At 40.7% G+C, this 19,242-nt stretch overlaps 1 protein-coding gene across 2 annotated transcripts in view; it reads right to left on the reverse strand.

Moving 5' to 3' along the window:
- leprotl1 (leptin receptor overlapping transcript like 1) overlaps window positions 1-19,242 on the reverse strand; it is a 45,164-nt gene that overhangs the window by 6,805 nt on the left and 19,117 nt on the right. For both annotated transcript variants that reach the window (XM_059970119.1, XM_059970118.1), the window contains one exon: window positions 12,716-12,902. In XM_059970119.1, the coding sequence (XP_059826102.1) occupies window positions 12,716-12,902 (187 nt within the window). The remainder of the gene's footprint in view (window positions 1-12,715; window positions 12,903-19,242) is intronic.

The following is a 19,242-nucleotide window of genomic DNA, read 5'->3' on the forward strand; positions in this document are numbered from 1 at the left end:
GTTCTTACTCTCAATAATTTATCCTTTGGCTCCTCCCACTTTCTCCAAACCAAAGGTGTAGCCATGGGCACCCATATGGGTCCCAGTTATGCCTGCCTTTTTGTTGGCTTTGTGGAACAGTCCATGTTCCAAGTCTATACCGGTATCCATCCCCCTCTTTTCCTTCGCTACATCGACGACTGCATTGGTGCTGCCTCTTGCACACATGCTGAGCTCTTGACTTCATTAACTTTGCCTCCAACTTTCACCCTGCCCTCAAATTTACCTGGTCCATTTCCGACACCTCCCTCCCCTTTCTTGATCTTTCTGTCTCCACCTCTGGAGACGGCCTTAATACTGATATCTACTATAAGCCTACAGACTCTCACAGCTACCTGGACTATTCCTCTTCCCACCCTGTCTCTTGCAAAAAGGCTATCCCCTTCTCACAATTCCTCTGTCTCCTCCGCATCTGCTCTCAGGATGAGGCTTTTCATTCCAGGACGAAGGAGATGTCTTCCTTTTTTAAACAAAGGGGCTTCCCTTCGTCCACCATCAACTCTGCTCTCAAACGCATCTCTCCCATTTCCCGCACATCTGCTATCACCCCATCCGCCTACCACCCCACTTGGGATAGGGTTCCCCTTGTCCTTACCTACCACCCCACCAGCCTCCAGGTCTAACGTATAATTTTCCGTAACTTCCACCACCTCCAACGGGATCCCACTACCAAACACATTTTTCCCTCCCCCCCCTTTTTCTGCTTTTCGTAGGGATTGCTCTCTACGCAACTCCCTTGTCCACTCGTCCCCCCCATCCCTTCCCACCGATCTCCCTCCTGGCACTTATCCTTGTAAACGGAACAAGTGCTACACCTGCCCTTACACTTCCTCCCTCACCACCATTCAAGGCCCCAGACAGTCCTTCCAGGTGAGGCGACACTTCACCTGTGAGTCAGCTGGTGTGGTATAGTGCGTCCAGTGCTCCCGGTGTGGCCTTTTATATATTGGTGAGACCCGACGCAAACTGGGAGACCATTTCACTGAACACCTACGCTTGGTCCACCAGAGAAAGCAGGATCTCCCAGTGGCTACACATTTTAATTCCACGTCCGATTCCTATTCTGATATGTCTATCCATGGCATCCTCTACTGTCAAAATCAATCCAAACTCAGGTTGGAGGAACAACACCTTATATACCGGCTGGGGAGCCTCCAACCTGATGGCATGAACATTGACTTCTCTAACTTCCGTTAATGCCCCTCCTCCCCTTCTTACCCCATCCCTGACATATTTAGTTGTTTGCCTGTTCTCCATCTCCCTCTGGTGCTTCCCCCCTCCCCTTTCTTTCTCCTGAGGCCTCCCGTCCCATGATCCTTTCCCTTCTCCAGCTCTGTATCACTTTCACCAATCACCTTTCCATCTCTTAGCTTCATCCCACCCCCTCCGGTCTTCTCCTAACATTTCGCATTTTCCCCTCCCCCCACTACTTTCAAATCTCTTACTATCTTTCCTTTCGGTTAGTCCTGACGAAGGGTCTCGGCCCAAAACGTCGACAGTGCTTCTCCCTATAGATGCTGCCTGGCCTGCTGTGTTCCACCAGCGTTTTGTGTATTAACTATACCTTCTTCTCCACAAGTCATAAAACTTTCTCACGGATAGATTACATTCTTGTATCCTTCGTTCTGCTGCCTTTAGTACACGCAATAGAATTTTTGCCCAGACATTTATCTGATCACAACTCAGTCATTTCTACTTTTAATTATGGCAAAATTAAAAATAAGGCTACTAGGTGGAGGTTTAACTCCACCCTTCTAAAAAACGATGAATTTCTATCACAACTGAGAACAAAACTGACAGAATTTATATATTTAAATAAAAATAGTGTCTCAGATGTGACAGTGATTTGGACCTCCATCAAGGGTTTCTTATGAAATAACGCCATATGGTTCAGTGCCCATCTACATAAAAGCCGGCTTCAAAAGATTTCCACCCTAGAAGAACAATGTAAGGTTTTGGAGAATGATCTCAAAAGGAGATACACCATAACAAAAGAAAATGAGCTCAAAACAAAACAAGCAGAATTAAATGACTTATTAAGAAGCAGGGCAGAATATATGATCCATTTAACCAAACATAAATATTATGCAGAAGGCAGCATACCGAGCCATCTTTTGACACTAACGCTCAAACAACAGGAAGCTAAAAGATCTATACCAGTGATTAGATGTGCTAAATGTGGGGTAGTATCTTCAACAGAGGAAATAAACGAGACATTCAAGAATTACTTTAAAGAATTGTATACAAGTGGCTCAGGTCCTTCAGAGAATGACTTCACTAATTTTTTTAGTGGATTAGACCTCCCTACGTTGTCATTAGAGGACACCAAAACTCTAGACTCTCCTATTACACTGGATGAGCTACTTAAAGCAGTCAAAGCTACAAATAAGGGCCGTACGCCAGGTATAGACGGCATACCTGTGGAACTTTACCTAGCACTTTGGGATATTCTTGGACCAGGATGGTTAGAAACATTAAATTATGATTTTGGAAATGGCACTTTCCATAGAGCCATTTCACACAGCCCTGATCACAGTTATACCTAAGCCTGGTAAGGACCCCTTGGAGTGTGCCAATTACCATCCAATCTCCTTGATAAATGCCGACCTGAAGATATTTTCCGAAGTCTTGAGACAGTAGTTGGGAAAATAATTAACCCAGATTAAATGGGCATTATCAAGGGGCATCTCGCATCTGATAATATTCACTGGCTCTTACACATACTGAGGGCAACACATAAAATCCCACCTGCCTGTGGCTTGCTGTTTCTTGATGCAGAAAAATCGTTCAATCGTCTTTAATGGCCATATCTTTGGAGAGTTCTTAAAGAATTTAAGTTTGGCGATAAATTTACCAATATGATTCAAACATTGTATGCTAATCCTTCAGCCCGGGTATATGAGGGAGGAGGATTCTCAGAGTTATTTGACATAGTCCGGGGCACACGACAAGGGGACCCTTTGTCCCCTTTAATTTTTACTATATCTATTGAACTGCTTGCACAGTTAATTAGAAACTGTCCTCAGATCTCCCCTATTACAGTAGATACAACTTCACATTCGATAACACTTTACGCGGACAACACGCTAGTTTATATGGCAAATGTTCAACAAACTCTCCCCTATGTTTTAAAAACACTGGAGCAATTTGGATTTCTTTCAGGATACAAAGTTAATTTGTCAAAGTCAGCACTGATGCTGATTAATACGGATAAAAGTAAGGTGTCTCTCCCTCCCCAAATTACGATTACAAATGAGGTCCGCTACTTGGGTATTAAAGTTAATACTTCCCTATCATCTGTAGCTAAAACAAATTACTCTTTAATTTTTTAAAAAATAGAAGATATTAATAGATGGAGACATCTGCTAGCATCAGTCCCAGCCTGTATATCAGTCATTAAAATAAACATCTTACCCCACGTTAATTTTATCAGCTCAATTATCCCACTTGCACCTCCAGCAGGATATTGGCAAAAACTGGACTCCTTACTACTAAGCTATGTTTGGAACTGTAAACAACCTAATATAAAGTGGTCAACTCTATAATTCAAAGAGTCGAATGGGGGATTGGCATGTCCAAATTTTAAATTGTATCACTGGGCATTTGTATTAAAAAGTCTTAGCTATTGGATGGAGGAGGATAAAGTTTCATTATGGAAAAATATAGAACAAAATAGCACCAATAAGGTTGAAGGGCTTTCTCCTTATAGGTTTGTCTACCAAAAAATGTGACTTGTATTACAGTCCAATTTTAACTCATATGCTACAAGTGTTTAGAGCAGCAGAAAAATTCCTAAAATTTAAAAGCGTATGGTGCAAATCATCTCCATTATGGAACAATAATCATTTTCTATCTGGGGGGGGGGGGGGGGACCATTCACTAATAGAACTTGGGAGGATAAAGGTATTGCTACTCTTCAAGATATTAATGGGGCAAGTACTATCCTTAGCTTTCAAGAACTGATATCCTGATATAATATTGATAAGCACTCTCTTTTCTTCTACTTTTGAGTAAGATCATCTTGTAAAGCCTATGGCGTTCGCTGGGGGTCAGATTTAAGGGACCTTCCCATTTTAAGTTGGATACAGGGTGCTCCAGGGCAGATAGTGTCATATATCTATTATAAATTAAACTTCCAGAATTATATGCCCATATCAGGAATGAAAGCCTGGGATAGGGACATATCTGAATTGGGACAAGACTTAGACTGGGATGCGATTTGGGATAATGCTGCCAATGCTTCGAAAAACCCAAATCATCAGTATATACGCTTGAAATTTTGTCATAGAGCATATTTAACACCGAGAATTAGACATCAAATGGGATTGGTTCCTGAGTCATATTGCTCATTTTGCCCCCAAAGAACCATTGGCTCTTTTTATACATGTTGTATGGGAGTGTTCAGGGGTTTTTGGTTTGTGGGGGAAGGTTATCAATACTCTTACAGAACTAATGGGGGTACAATTACCAATGGACTCCGCTGTACATCTTCTAAATGATGACTTCCACCTTTCCTTTACGGAAAAAACACACAAACTCTGGCTGGCAGGCCTAACTGCAGCTAAGAAGATTGTAGTCCAGCGTTGGAAACCTGCTCATGATATATCAAGTACTCACTGGCTTCGGAGCTTTTTGGACATTTCTTACTTGGAACTTTCATCAGCAAGAGTAAATGATGCACGACCAAACACAATGTTAATGTGGACAAATTTGATATCTAACTGAAAAGATCTTTTGTTAAAATAGGAATGCTTTGTCTGTGTATGCACTACTAGTCAGTTGGTGGGTGGAGGGGAGAGGGGTAGAGGGGCGATGGTGAAGAAGGTTGGGGGGTGGCTGGGTTGAACAGTCAAAATGTAATTGGCAATTGGTTGTATTGAATGTAATTTGTTGATGTTTCAATAAAAAATTAGATAAAAAAAAAGATGGGCAAGAGTCAGAAAACAGAGCACTGGTGGACAAGTTTGGTGTGGGAGAAATCACCTGCTTCTGAATGTCGCCAAAACCAGGGAGATAGTGATTGATTTAGGAGGAAGAGGACTGTGACGAGCCCCATACACATTCTGGGAGAAGCTGTTGCAGTTGTGAAGTACAAATACTTGGGTGTTCACCTTGACAGTGGACTTGACTGGAAAACCAACACCAAGCCTGTTTACAAAAAGGGGATGAGCAAACTCTATTTTCTAAGGCAGATGAGATCCTTCAATGAGTGTAGCAGGATACTGGAGATCTTTTACCAGTTTCTTGGTGGCTTTATGTTAGAAGAGCAGCATCAGTGCTGGTGATGCAAAAAGACTAAATAAACTCATCAGAAAGGCTGGATCCTTCCTTGGCTGCAACCTGGACTCTTTTGAGTTGGTGGAGGAGAGGGGGGTCACTAAACAAACTGCTATCCGTTATGGACAATCTGGCACATCCTCTCCATGACCTACTGAATAAGCAGCGGATCACCCTTTCGAACAGACTCATTCAGCTGCACTGTCACATGGATCGTTACAGAAAATCTTTCCTACCAAATGTAATTAGCACATACAACAGTTCATCTCTGTGCAACAGGAGAACACCCATCATAGTCCAATAATCTTTCTTTTATTATATTGTACATTATTATTCTGTTCTATAGTATTAGTTAAATTTGTACACTGCAAAGTGTGTTTTTAAATGTCGCTGCTGTAACAAAAGAATTTCCCACTCAGGATCAATAAAGTACTTATAGTGTTATTATTTTTCTTTTTGTATTTGCACAGTTTGTGGTCTTTTATTCACTGGTTGAACACATAAGTAGGTGCAGTCTTTCATTGATTCTATTATGGTTATTATTTTATTAATAGAGTTATCGAGTAGACGCCCAAGAAAATTAATCTCAGGGTTGTATATGATGATGTATATGTACTTTGGTAATAAATTTACTCTGAACATAAGCAAGATAATGGGAACTGATGAGAACATGTCCCCTGAAGTTGCAAAATTCAATAATCATTCCAGGAAGTTCCAAGCGAGAAAATAGGATGTTGTTCTTGTAGTTTATGTTGTGTTTCACTATGGAATGAGGAAGCCACAGAGAGATTGAATTAATTAAAGTGACGTGCATCAGGAAGCTCAGGTTAAACCTGCAGACTGGGTGCAGGTGCTTCACCACGTGGTCACCCAAATCTGCATTTGGCTTCTCCATGGACAGGAGGATGCACTGTGAACACTGAATTCAGTGCTACTGAAGTACAGTGATTACATCTGTGTGTGAAATGGCAAAGTAGAAGCAAGCTAGAGTTCAGACAGTGAACGTACTGCACATAGCCCCAGCTTTGTATTTGGGATAGCTGATCACTTCAGTGAAGTTATTAACCCTGAGTAAAAAGATAAATGCAAGTAATTTGTACACTTACTACTAACTTCATCTTCAAACACCAGGAAATCTGCGGATGCTGGAAATTCAACCAACACACACAAAATGTTGGTGGAACGCAGCAGGCCAGGCAGCATCTATAGGGAGAAGCACTGTCGATGTTTCAGGCTAAGACCCTTCGTCAGGACTAACCAAAAGCTGCCTGGCCTGCTGCATTCCACCAGCAGTTTGTGTATGTTACTAACTTCATCTTGTTTGAATTAATGTTTAGTCATTTAAAGTATTATTTTAGAATTATTTATTATCTGAGCAGTTTGTAAAATGTGCTCGTCACCATTTAGTTCCAGTCCAGAAAATGACTCACAGGTTAGGAGTGTCAGCTCCTGTATTTATAATACATTAGAGCCATCAAGAGGGCACTAAAGGTAGTGTGTCAAGGCAACAAGCTGGATCTAGGATGATCCAGTCCTGCATTATGAAATTTTAGCAGTAACATACATTAATATAGTTGGAACTTAACCTCCCTTTTTGGTCATTATTCATCAGGATACGTTTTCAATCCTAATAAAAAAAATGTTGGTATCCATGCTCCAAACCCGGCATGGGGAGTAGGGAGTATAACCCAATGTGTTTTGCCGGTCATTCCCAGTATTACCTCGGGCTTACCATTCCTCACCTTCAGAAAAGTCCACAAAGGACCACTGCTTCAGTAATGACAATACTTAATTGGCAAAATAGGAAGCTCATTCAAAAATGGACAAGTAAACAGCTTAACACAACAGAAGGTTGAAAAGGTTGGAGGTGGTTAATCTGACTGTCATCTGTGTACACATGGAATTCAATTAGGTTAGGTTCAGGGCTAACATGCAGATGAGAAATGGAACCACATCAATAAAGAGATGCTGGTGCTTTTATCCTTCTAATTTTCATTTTTTTTCTACTCAGTCATTTTTGTTATTGAAGGTGAGGGAAACCTAACTTTAAATAAAGCTAACTTGAAGAAGACCATATAAGCAGTGTGAAGATTTAAGAACATTCTAAAAGTACCAGGTACGAGAATACTTGCCTAGACATTGTTAGAGAAATGCACAATGAGAACTCTAAAGTAGGACCTCAAGCTCCACTCATTCCAATCAGGATCTAGAAAGTGGCAAAGGTACTGCTCTGTTTAGAATTAGACAATATTTTCCTACTGCAGAATTTCTAAAGAAGCTTTTGAAGAAGACACTGCAAAATCACTGAAGTCAAAAACCTCAAACAAAATATTATCCTCACTACTAGAAATAAAAAAGCATGAAATATATATATATATATATCTCAATATATTCCAAAAGTTATGAAATTGCACCACTAGCTGCTTAAATGTCCATTTCTTCAAAAAACCAATCAATGCATTCATGCATTGCCCATAAGTTAGCAACACTTTATAGAAGCACTATCCAATCAAAGCCACCTGGTAGTCGAGGACAAAACTGTCAATGGTGAAGCAATTTTATCAAGATGCCAGAAATGGAGACAAGTATTTTTCTCAGTGCAATGAGTATAAAGAAGATTGCAGAGAACAGGAAGAGTGAAGATATGGTGGAATTTGAATGCAATTATGTTTTGAATTGTGGAATAGCCCCAAGAGTCTGGGTGGTCTACTCCCAATCCTAATTTATATCTTCATATCACTTTCTGACCATGTCCATTTGCATCTTCCTATCTTTGTTTTTCCCTCTGATACTTTAATGAATTAAACAAAATACTGAAACTTTTTACCTTCTGGTTTGCTATAATAGAATCTTTCAAATTGACTATTTGGTGACATCACTGTTCTGGAGGAATAATATTTGGATCAAAACTGATGACTGGACTAGGGAACACCATGCCCCAGAACTTCTGAATTCAATTTGTTTGTACTGTACTTGTGACAGCCAACTGGAAACTCTAGTCATACCCACATCCAACAAGGAGGTTTCTCAGGACTATGAATGGCAGTTCTGTTGTCATCGCTATGAAGCACAGGACAGGACAAAGGGAAATCAAACAGCATTAAAAACATCACACACAAAATGGTGGAGGAACTCAGCAGGCCAGGCAGCATCTATTGAAAAGAGTAAATAATCGATGTTTTGGGCTGAGACCCTTCATCAGGACTGGAATAGAAGAGGAGAAATCAGAGTAAAAAAAGTGGGGGGAGGGCAGGAAGAAGAACAAGGTGGTAGGTGATAGGTGAAACCAGGAAAGGGGAAAAGGGGTGAAGAAAAGAGCTGGGAAGTTGATTGGTGAAAGAGATAAAAGGCTGGAGAAGGGGGAATCTGAAGGGAAAGCACAGAAGACAATGGAAGAAAGGGAAGGTGGAAGAACACCAGAGGGAGGTGATGAGCAGGTAAGGAGATAAGGTGAGAGAGGGAAACAGGAATGAGGAAATGGTGAAGCGAGGAGGGTGGGGGGCAATGACCAGAGTTCGAGAAATTGATGTTCATGCCATCAGGTTGGAGACTACCCAGATAGAATATAAAGAGTTGCTCCTCCAACCTGAGTGTGGCCATGGACTGACACATTAGAATGGAAATGGGTGGCTACCGGGATCCTGCTTTATCTCACAGTCGGAGTGTAAGTACTCGGCAAAGTCGTCTCCCAATGTCTGTTCGGTTTCCCGATATACAGGTGGTCATACCAGGTGCACCAAACACAGTAAATGATCCCAACAGACTCATAGATGAAGTGTTGCCTCACTTGGAAAGACATTTTGGGGCCCTGAATGGTAATGAGGCAAGAGGTGTAGCACTTGATCCACTTGCAAGGATAAGTATCCAGAGGGAGATCAGTGGGGAGGGACCAGTGGAAAAGGGAGTCTCGGAGAGAGCAATCCCTGAGGAAAGATGTGCTTGGTGGTGGAACCCCACTGGAGATGGCAGAAGTTCCAGAGAATTATGTGCTGCATGCAGAGGCAAATGGGGTAGTAGGTGATAGGGAGGGTGAGAAAGCAGGTGCTCAGTGCCATTTCATCTCTCTAGATGTCAACTGTGATGTTCCTGACAATTGTTGACATCAATAAGCAGGAGATATTGCAAAGTGCAGTGCTTGCAGGAAGTTAATCTTCCATTTCTGGCATCCAGTCACTGCATCGTTTGTATTTTCTTTGGCACAAAGGTTCCTTCTATGGAAGTTCTTGAACATTATATGAACAGATTGATAAACAAGCACACAATGGTGACAATTCAGCAAGTAACCAAATTATTGCCTCTCATCATTGACATTGGTGTTGCTGAATTATGTAATTTAAATGTTCCTCTCTGATTTTTATGCATTTCAGAAAATGTGTGATTTTGCTATTCATATCTGAATGAACATTGAAATAAGCAAAATCAAAAAAACCCTGAAATAAGTTCTCCTCCTGGATATCAATGGATGGAATTTTTTAAAACAGTAATTTAAAAATAACTTCATAGTATGTTATTTCATGTCATCTCACTTTGATCAGCAGGCATATAGAATGTAGAACATATGTTGTCAAACCCTGCCTCCCATATAACCCCCCCACCTTATATTCCTCCATATACCTGTCTAGTAGTCTCTTAAACTTCACTAGTGTATCTGCCTCCACCACTGACTGAGGCAGTGCATTCCACGCACCAACCACTCTCTGAGTGAAAAACCTTCCTCTAATATCCCCCTTGAACTTCCCTCCCCTTACCTTAAAGCCATGTCCTCTTGTACTGAGCAGTGGTGCCCTGGGGAAGAGGTGCTGGCTGTTCACTCTGTCTATTCCTTTTAATTTTCTAATTAAATAATTTTTTAATTTTAATATATTTGTCTTTATCCACAAGCCCTTGAATTGGCTACTTGATTCTAATCTCCATTTCCTTTTTGCAATTTTAAAAAGGCAAAGTTTACAAACTCAATTTGAAAACTTTGCGGTTTCTTATCTCTGTGTAAGATTACTTATCTATACTTTGTTTACAATGTTTCATAATTTATTGGAGCAAGTCCAAAGATTTAGGGTCAATATGCACATTCCACAAACTGCACTGATAAGCAGCCTGACGATCTGTATTTTCTGGTATTGATTTAAAGATGAATTAAGCATAATCTTCAGAAAATTAGTTCCATTCAACCCATTGCTGCCTAACGTGCTAGCTCAGATATTTTTGAGAACCTTCAATGCTGTAATTTTCTTTTGTGCTAAATATTAAAAACATGGACCACATGCCAAGTTATTTTCCAACAACACAGATTTCAGATGATTTGGTTGAAAATAGTACAGTATACTGTACTCAGAATTTCTCCACTGCTCTGGATACACCTCTTCTTCTGACCTCAGTCCAACGAATGCATCTTACTTCTACTCTTCAGACTGTAAGAAACACTCGAGATCAGGGGTTTCCAACCTGGGGTTTGCTGACGCCTTGCTTAGTGATATTGGTCCATGGCATAAAAAAAGATTGGGAGGCCCTAAGTATATCATATTCTACAGCACCAATATTAGGCTCATCATCATCATCAGGTGCCATGCCCAGTTTGAGTTTTGACTGCCACAGCCCACACACTCCTGGTTCGGGCCAAGTGGATCAATTCATTGGTATTCATTTCCAGTTCTCTGGCTTCTGTCTCCATCATCATTTGCCTTTGCCTTCCTCTTGTTTTCTTCCCTTCAATCTTTCCCATAATTACCGTGCATACTAACTCCTCTTTCCTAATCACATGTCCAATGAAGTTACGTTGCCTTTTCATGATCTCATACATTATTTCTATTTTTGTGCTTGCTGTGTTCGTGACATCCTCGTTAGATATTCGTTTCATCAATTATATTCTTTGCATCCTCCTCAAAAACCATATCTCTGCTGCTTCAATTCGTTTCCTCATATTACTAGATATTGTCCAACATTCTGAACCATATAACATAACTGGACAAACCAACATTTCAGTACTCTGTGTTGTCATGCCTAGTTTAGTGTTGGTCAGTATATTCTTCATTCTCATAAAGGTGTCTTTTGCCATCCCTATTCTTCTTTTGATGTCTATGTTGCACCTGCCATCTGATGTCACCCAGCTTCCTAAGTAGCAAAAGCTCTGTATTTGTTTTATGTCTTCCCCGTTTATTCTCAGCCTGCAGATAGGATTCTTCTTCTTTTTGGATATCACCATACATTCTGTCCTTTTGCAATTGATAGACAGACCCATTTTTGCACTTTCTTCAACAACTATATCAATTAAGTTTTGTAGTTCTTCCTCCATACTTGCAATTAACACAGTGTCATCCGCATATCTGAAATTATTTATGTTTTCACCGCCAACTTTAATTTCCAAGATGTCACTTATTTTTTGTAATATTGTTTCACTATAAACATTAAACAAATCAGGGGAGAAAACGCACCCTTGTCTAATGGCTCTCTTGATTTTCGTAAACTGACTCACTTCGCCATCTATTCTTACAGCGGCAGTTTGTTCCCAGTACAGATTTCTATTAGGCGGAGGTCTTTCAAATCTAGATCTAGAGTTTCCTGTAATATTTCAAACAACTTATAGTGCTTCACTTTATCAAATGCATTTGTGTAGTCGATAAAACAAACAAATCTTTTTGTACTTGAATGGCTCGTTCTGATAGTATCCTTAACATCAACATCATGTTTCTTATACCTTTGTCTTTTACAAAACCACATTGTTCTTTACCTATTTCAGCTTGTATCTTACTTTTAGCTCTTGTCATCAAAATTCTTAGAAGTATCTTGCTAATATGTCTTATTAAATTTATGGTCCTATGTAATTCACATTCTATTGCTCCAGGTTTCTTAGTGTGATAAATACTGATTTTTTCAACTCTTCTGGTATTATTCCAGTCTCATAACTGTCATTGATGTTAAGCTCATAAGGCAGTCATAAATCACCAAAACGAGATGAATCAAGAAAGTGTTCATAGAAGTAAGAAAGTCAAATACCAATTCGATGATAAGCATGAACATGTTAAACATCATATCACGGTGCAAACAAGAGAGGGTTAACAAAAGCAAAGGAATCAAAAAGAATTAAGGCATATAGAATGTTAAAAAATCTAAAAGGGTGGGGATCAAGCATACAACACATTAATAAAAGTTGAGAAAATTGAAATATTCTTCAGAATGGAAATGACATGGTAGCTTCACTAAAACTTTGTTAGCCAGGGCAAGACTGGAAACAAAATAATCATCACATAATCCAAAAAAACAGCAAATACAAAAATAACCAGCAAAACACCATTATTGTGAGATATAATATTATTATGAGATAATATTAGTGGCAAAAGTGATGATTATCATTCTGTCTTCAATATACATAAAAATATTCTGAAATATTCTCTATTACACTTACCAGCGTTGCTCTTGCAAAAATGATAGGCAGCCCGAAAGCTGAGACAACAATGCCTGTAGTGAGAAATATGGCAAGTTCTTTACATGCACTGCTTGTTGCATCAGTGTCATCAACTACTCTTGTTGCTATGCAGTATGGAATTGGAGAGAGAATGTAAAAGAACAGAACAAACAGTGGCCAGTATTTGCTGGAATAAAAAAGGAAGAAGAGAATAACAAAGGTGTACATTAAAACATGTTTTATCACAAAACATGCAGAAATTGACACAATTAATAATGATTAATGCTGTGACATATCATTCAGTCTGCTTGGGACTTTTGATGGTGCCTATTAGAAAATATTCTGAACTACTTGATGTTGCTAGAACACATCTTTAATTCACTTGGTTTTAAAGTGTTTTTCCTGGAACCAGCAAAGCTTAAAGCAAATACAGGAACCAGGGTAGAGATTTGGAAAGGGAGCATGACAAACTATTTGTGAGCCAGATGCTGACCCATCAGGATTGCAAAATGGTTGTACAGGAAATTATCAGAATTTTACTGTTTTGAATATTTCTAGCAGTGGTTCAAACCAATGCAGGTAAATCTACAACATCACTCCAATTTTAAAAGTTCAGCAACTAAGTCAAGTTATTATAGAATCATTTAACATGGAAACAGGCCCTCGCCCACCTGAGTTCATGCTAACTAACAAGTATTCACTTACTCTAATCCTACTTTATTCTTCCCATGGTCACCTCATAATACTCACTGGGACAACTTTCAGTGGCCAATTAACCCAATAATCTGTACATTTTTGGCAAACGGAAATAAACAGCAGTTATGGGAACCATGCACGGTCACAGGGAGAACATACAAACCCCACACTGACAACAGCATAGATCTGGATTGAACAGAGGCCATTGGGCTACGAAGCAGCAATTCTATTTGCTGTGACATTGTGCTATCAATTTATTTGAAAGAAATACTTAAATACCATATATTTGAATGAAGCAGCTATTCAGCTATTTATCTCCACTTATAAACAGTACTGTGTTAAAGTCTTACGTACGCTAGACCTTTTTTTAAACAGACTTTGTTTTTGATTTTTTTTGTCACCTGTATTACTGTGTTAGGAGAAACATGCACATTTCAGATTTCCCAACATTCATTTTCCAAAAATTAAATGTTAGAGAATTTTTTATATTTTGTTAAAGTAAGTAACATATTCAGTAATTTTTCAAATAAAAACTTGATTACTTTGTAGGTGTCTAGCCCAGTGCATGATTAAACAGATAACAAAGAGGTACTAATGATCAATGACATAATAATTCAAATGAACTAAACTGATTAACTGAAACAGAAATGGGTCTAGAAGGAATCAAATGGTGTGAAGGTCAGCCAAGCAAAAAGGTGAGGCTGAGGCAGATGTGACAGATGCAACCTTCAAATCATCAATTCTTACACCATGACAAGAGTAATTGTAGCCACAAGACACAAGGTGGTCATTCTGCATCAGCAAGGTCTCTCAGCAGACAGAAATTGCAGCAGACAGCAATCTCAACATGCACTGTCCACACTCTTCTGAAAAATACTAAGAAATGGGCAAGGTTGCGGACCGGAAATCCAGTTGTTGGCCATGGAAACTGAGTGCAGCAGATGAGAGGTACATCAAAGTACCACCCCACCTAAATTGGAAAAAGTCCAGCTCAGCTATCAACTCCGAACTCACAGAAACCACTAGAACCCAAGCACATCCCTGTGCATTCCAGAGAAGTCTTGTCAGAAGTGGTCTTCATGGAAGAGTTGCTACCAAAAAGCCATTGTAAGAGTAGAAACAAAGCCAAGAAACTCACCAACACCCAAAAATACACTGACTGGGTACTTAAAAATGGCAGCAACAGCTCTGAACTCACGATTCAAACTTTGAAATTTTTGGCTTAAACACGAGGTAGTTTGTTTGTAGAAGAGCTGGAGTGTGCTACATGGATGTGTGTCTGCAGCAAATAATGAACCTGTTGAGGTTTCCTGCAGATTTGGAGCAGCATTTCTGCAAATGGAGTTGGTGATCTAGTCAGAATTAATAGAATTCTCAATGCTGAGAAGTACAAGCAAATTCTCATGCTGCGAGTAATACCATCAGTCTGATAAGTTCCGACTTCATTCTGTAGCAGGACAATGACCCCAAACATATGGTCAAAGCTGTAAAGAAATATCTTCAGCAAAAAGAACAAAGAGTTTTGGAACAGGTCCTTGATCTCAACATCATCGATGTTGTATCTGTATAACTACATATCAATTAAATAGAAGTGCACAAGCAGATGTGAGATTGACTGATAGATTCACTTTGAAGAGAGAGAACAACAAAGTGCATAAGTAAGTTATCTGTAAATAAGTAGTGCTAAGGGGAGTCACTGCTAAATAGATCCAGACATTATACTTCCTCCTTCTTTAAAGTAATGTAACAAAATATTCAAATTCCCTTTGATAAAGAATATTCAAATAAATATGCTTTCACAATCCTCTTCTTCATGTGCCGTGTGCATCACACGCTTGGGTGATCATAACTCTCCACATTGAACGATCACTCGCAGGGTCAATGATATAACGCACATTTAGATCTGTTATTTCTTTCAGTGTCCATATATTTTTGCTTTGCTCTTCGGCGTTTCCCAGGCATGCAGCCTTGTAATGTAATGTTTTCACATTAACAGTCCACAATAGCCTTCACTATACTAAAAATTCAGTCTTTGAGGTGGCTCTTTGTTTCTTTCAGGATAGCAACCTGTGGAGTGGCATCAGGTTTGGCAGGTGCCTTATCAAAGACAATTTACTCTGTTGAAGGTGTCACATTGCTATTGGTGACATGATCATCACTGAGCAATAAGTCTGGTGGCTACAATGTGTCCATCTTTTTGGATGCAGTCAACTTGGGTGTGTTCTTCATCTGAGCATCCAGTATCTGGTCTACATGACGTCCCCATGTATGATCTTCAACATCAGTTCTTGCAGCTATCCTACCAGGTATCCACTTATCTTCTCTGTAATCATGCACCAGGGCTTCCTGTCCAACCTTAAAGTTCCTTGCTGATTAATCTGGCAACAGCCTGAACTGTTTATTTTGCACTTCCCTCCGAGACCTGGCTTCAGGTAGTCTATGTGCGATCTGATTCCTGCTCATGAACAGCATTGTAGGTCACATGAACAGAGTTCTGATACACATAAAGGAAGTTGTTCACTTTGTTCTGTAGAGAAAGGTTCTCCTTGTCCATAGTTTTATTGGACTTCTTAAAGGTTTGGACAAACCTTTCAACTAACCTATTTGTTGCTGGGTGGTGAGAAGCTGACTTGAAACGTTTGATTCCATTTTTCTTCATGAATAGTCTGAACTCTGCTGACGTGTATTGTGGTCTGTTGTCACTCACAATTTGTTGGAGAAAGCCATTTCTGGAGAAGGTAGTCCTGAGAAAGGAAACAGTCTTCTCTGATGTGGTTGACTTTACTGGTATGACTTAAGGCCACTTTAAATGAGCATCCACAGCAATCAGAAATATGGAGTCCATGAATGGCATCAATGTCATAAGGGGATGCACCGCATGCCAGTCTGATGAGCAGAGATGGGTCATAATGGGTGAGCAGTTAATCTGATGTTATTAGTCCTACTGTTTCCTCTTTCACATCTTTCTGACCATTCTCCGTTTGCTCTTGTCTGCAATGGGTGTAGCACTATAGCAGTGTTTGGGAGAAACCAGTGGTAGTAGTTTACAAGGCCCAAGTATGACCTGAGTTGTGGCACATTTTCCAGTTTGGGTGCCTGTAGCACTGCTCATGTCTTCTCTTGTGACTTATGTAAGCCATGCTTGTCAATGACAAGACCACTATATGAGATTTCATTCTTGAAAAACTCACATTTCTCTCTCTTTGTGCATAAACCATACTCACTTAGTCTGGTAAGCACTTAACCACGGTTTGGGATGTGCTCTTCATTATTCTTGCCGGTCACAATAATGTCATCAAGGTAACAATGTGTTCCTGGGATTTCTTGGAGCACTTGATTCATTCTTTGCCAAGTTGCTGGAGCTGATGCAATGCCAAAGATGAGATGATTATACTGGAACAGTTTTTTGTCAGTGTTAATTGTGAGAAACTTCCTGCTTGACTCCTCAATCTCCATTTGCAATTAGGCTTGTGACAATTCAATCTCTGAAAACCTCTTCCCACCTGCCAAAGATACAAAAATATCTTCTATTTGTGGCAGCAGAGGGTTGAATCTCGCTTTGAAGTCCCCACATATTCAAGCGGTTCCAGCCTTGCCTTTCTTTATCAATGGGACAATGGCAATGGCCCAATTGCTCCACTCAACCTTGGAGAGAATGCCAGATGCCTCCAAGCTCTGAAGCTCAGCATCCACTTTAGGATGTAGTGCATAAGGCACTGGATGTGCTTTATGGAATCTTGGTGTTGCTGCTTGATCCAGTTCAATTCTGGCCTTCGTACCTTTGAGTTTACCAATCCCCTTCTCAAACACTTTCTCATTAGCACTCAGCAGCTGTGACAGTTTCTGGTTAGTGCTACCATTTGGACTACAGTTTCCTATTGATGACACATAGAGATCTTTGATTGTATGTCAGTCTAGTTTGACTTTTCTCAACACAAAGCTCTATGCTGTGTTCTGCCTCTGTTCGTCACATTTAGTCTGCCTTTGGGGACACCTGTTCACCTGTGTAGGTCTTTAGCATCAGAGGTCTTTTCTTATGGTAAAACAGAAAACATACTGTTGCAGCCAGTCTGAAATTATACACAAAGCTTGCCTTGTATTGAGCTCCACTTTCAGGTTTACACCAGACACATCTATTGTGATCCAGATGATTTTGCAATCTGCTTCAGTAATACTATGCAGACCTAGGCATGTCAGCTCACCTTTGTAAGGTTCTGTGTTGTCCGACTCAGTTTCACATTCAGTCACTTTGTGCATTGGTTTAGTTTTGTGTTCGGAACATTTCACTCTTTTTTTCTCTTTAGTTGTAATTTCTCTCTGACCTGCACAAGATCTCAAGTGATCTCGTCTGTGACCCTTTCTGAAAGCATTTCCTTTGAGCCACCAGTCATTTGAATCATGGGAAGATTTGCCACATCGATAACATTGTTGGTTTTTGCACCATTAAGGGACATTTTATGCATTTCGCTTTTTAAGCTCTTTTTCTGTAGTTCTGACACATCCTTTCCTGCTGTCTCTAAAGATATTGCAATGTTGAATGCTTGTCCTAAGGTTAGGTCTTTCTGACAGTAGCCTCTTTTGAGCGCTTTGACTATGCATGCCACATACAAGCCTGTCCCTTAGTGCATCAAAAACTCCATCTCTAAAGTCACAGTACTGGGGTAATTTTGCATCGTTCTGCAACGTATTCAGAAATGCTTTCATCTTTTGACTGGTTCCTTTTGTGAAATCTAGATCCCTCAGCTATTCCTAGTGGTTTAGGGCTCAAGCGATATTGTAAAATTGCAGGCCAGGCAGCATCTATAGGGAGAAGCGCTGTCGACGTTTCGGGCCGAGACCCTTCGTCAGGACTAACTGAAAGGAAAGCTACTAAGAGATTTGAAAGTAGGAGGGGGAGGGGAAAATATGAAATGATAGGAGAAGACTGGAGGGGGTGGGGTGAAGCTGAGAGCTGGAAAGGTGATTGGTGAAAGTGATACCGAGCTGGAGAAGGGAAAGGATCATGGGACGGGAGGCCTAGAGAGAAAGAAAGGGGGAGGGGAAGCACCAGAGGGAGATGGAGAATAGGCAGAGTGATGGGCAGAGAGAGAGAAAAAAACTAACAACTGAATATGCCAGGGATGGGGTAAGAAGGGGAGGAGGGGCATTAACAGAAGTTAGAGAAGTCAATGTTCATGCCATCAGGTTGGAGGCTACCCAGCCGGTATATAAGGTGTTGTTCCTCCAACCTGAGTGTGGCTTCGTCTTGACAGTAGAGGAGGCCATGGATAGACATATCAGAATGGGAATGGGACATGTAATTAAAATGTGTGGGACCCACTGGGAGATCCTGCTTTCTCTGGCGGACCGAGCGTAGGTGTTCAGCGAAACGGTCTCCCAGTCTGCGTTGGGTCTCACCAATATATAAAAGGCCACACCGGGAGCACCAGACGCAGTATACCACACCAGCTGACTCACAGGTGAAGTGTCACCTCACCTGGAAGGACTGTCTGGGGCCCTGAATGGTGGTGACGGTGAAAGTGTAAGGGCAGGTGTAGCACTTGTTCCGTTTACAAGGATAAGTGCCAGGAGGGAGATTGGTGGGAAGGGATGGGGGGGGACTGGACAAGGGAGTCGCGTAGGGAGCAACCCCTGTGGAAAGTGGGGGAGGGGGAGGAAAAGATGTGCTTGGTAGTGGGATCCCTTTGGAGGTGGTGGAAGTTACAGAGAATTATACATTGGACCTGGAGGCTGGTGGGGTGGTAGGTGAGGACAAGGGGAACCCTATCCCGAGTGGGGTGGCGGGCGGATGGGGTGAGGGCAGATGTGCCGGAAATAGGAGAGGTGCGTTT

This window comes from Hypanus sabinus, chromosome 5 (genome assembly GCF_030144855.1).
Source record: "Hypanus sabinus isolate sHypSab1 chromosome 5, sHypSab1.hap1, whole genome shotgun sequence".
In the NCBI taxonomy this organism is placed as follows: Eukaryota; Metazoa; Chordata; class Chondrichthyes; order Myliobatiformes; family Dasyatidae; genus Hypanus; species Hypanus sabinus.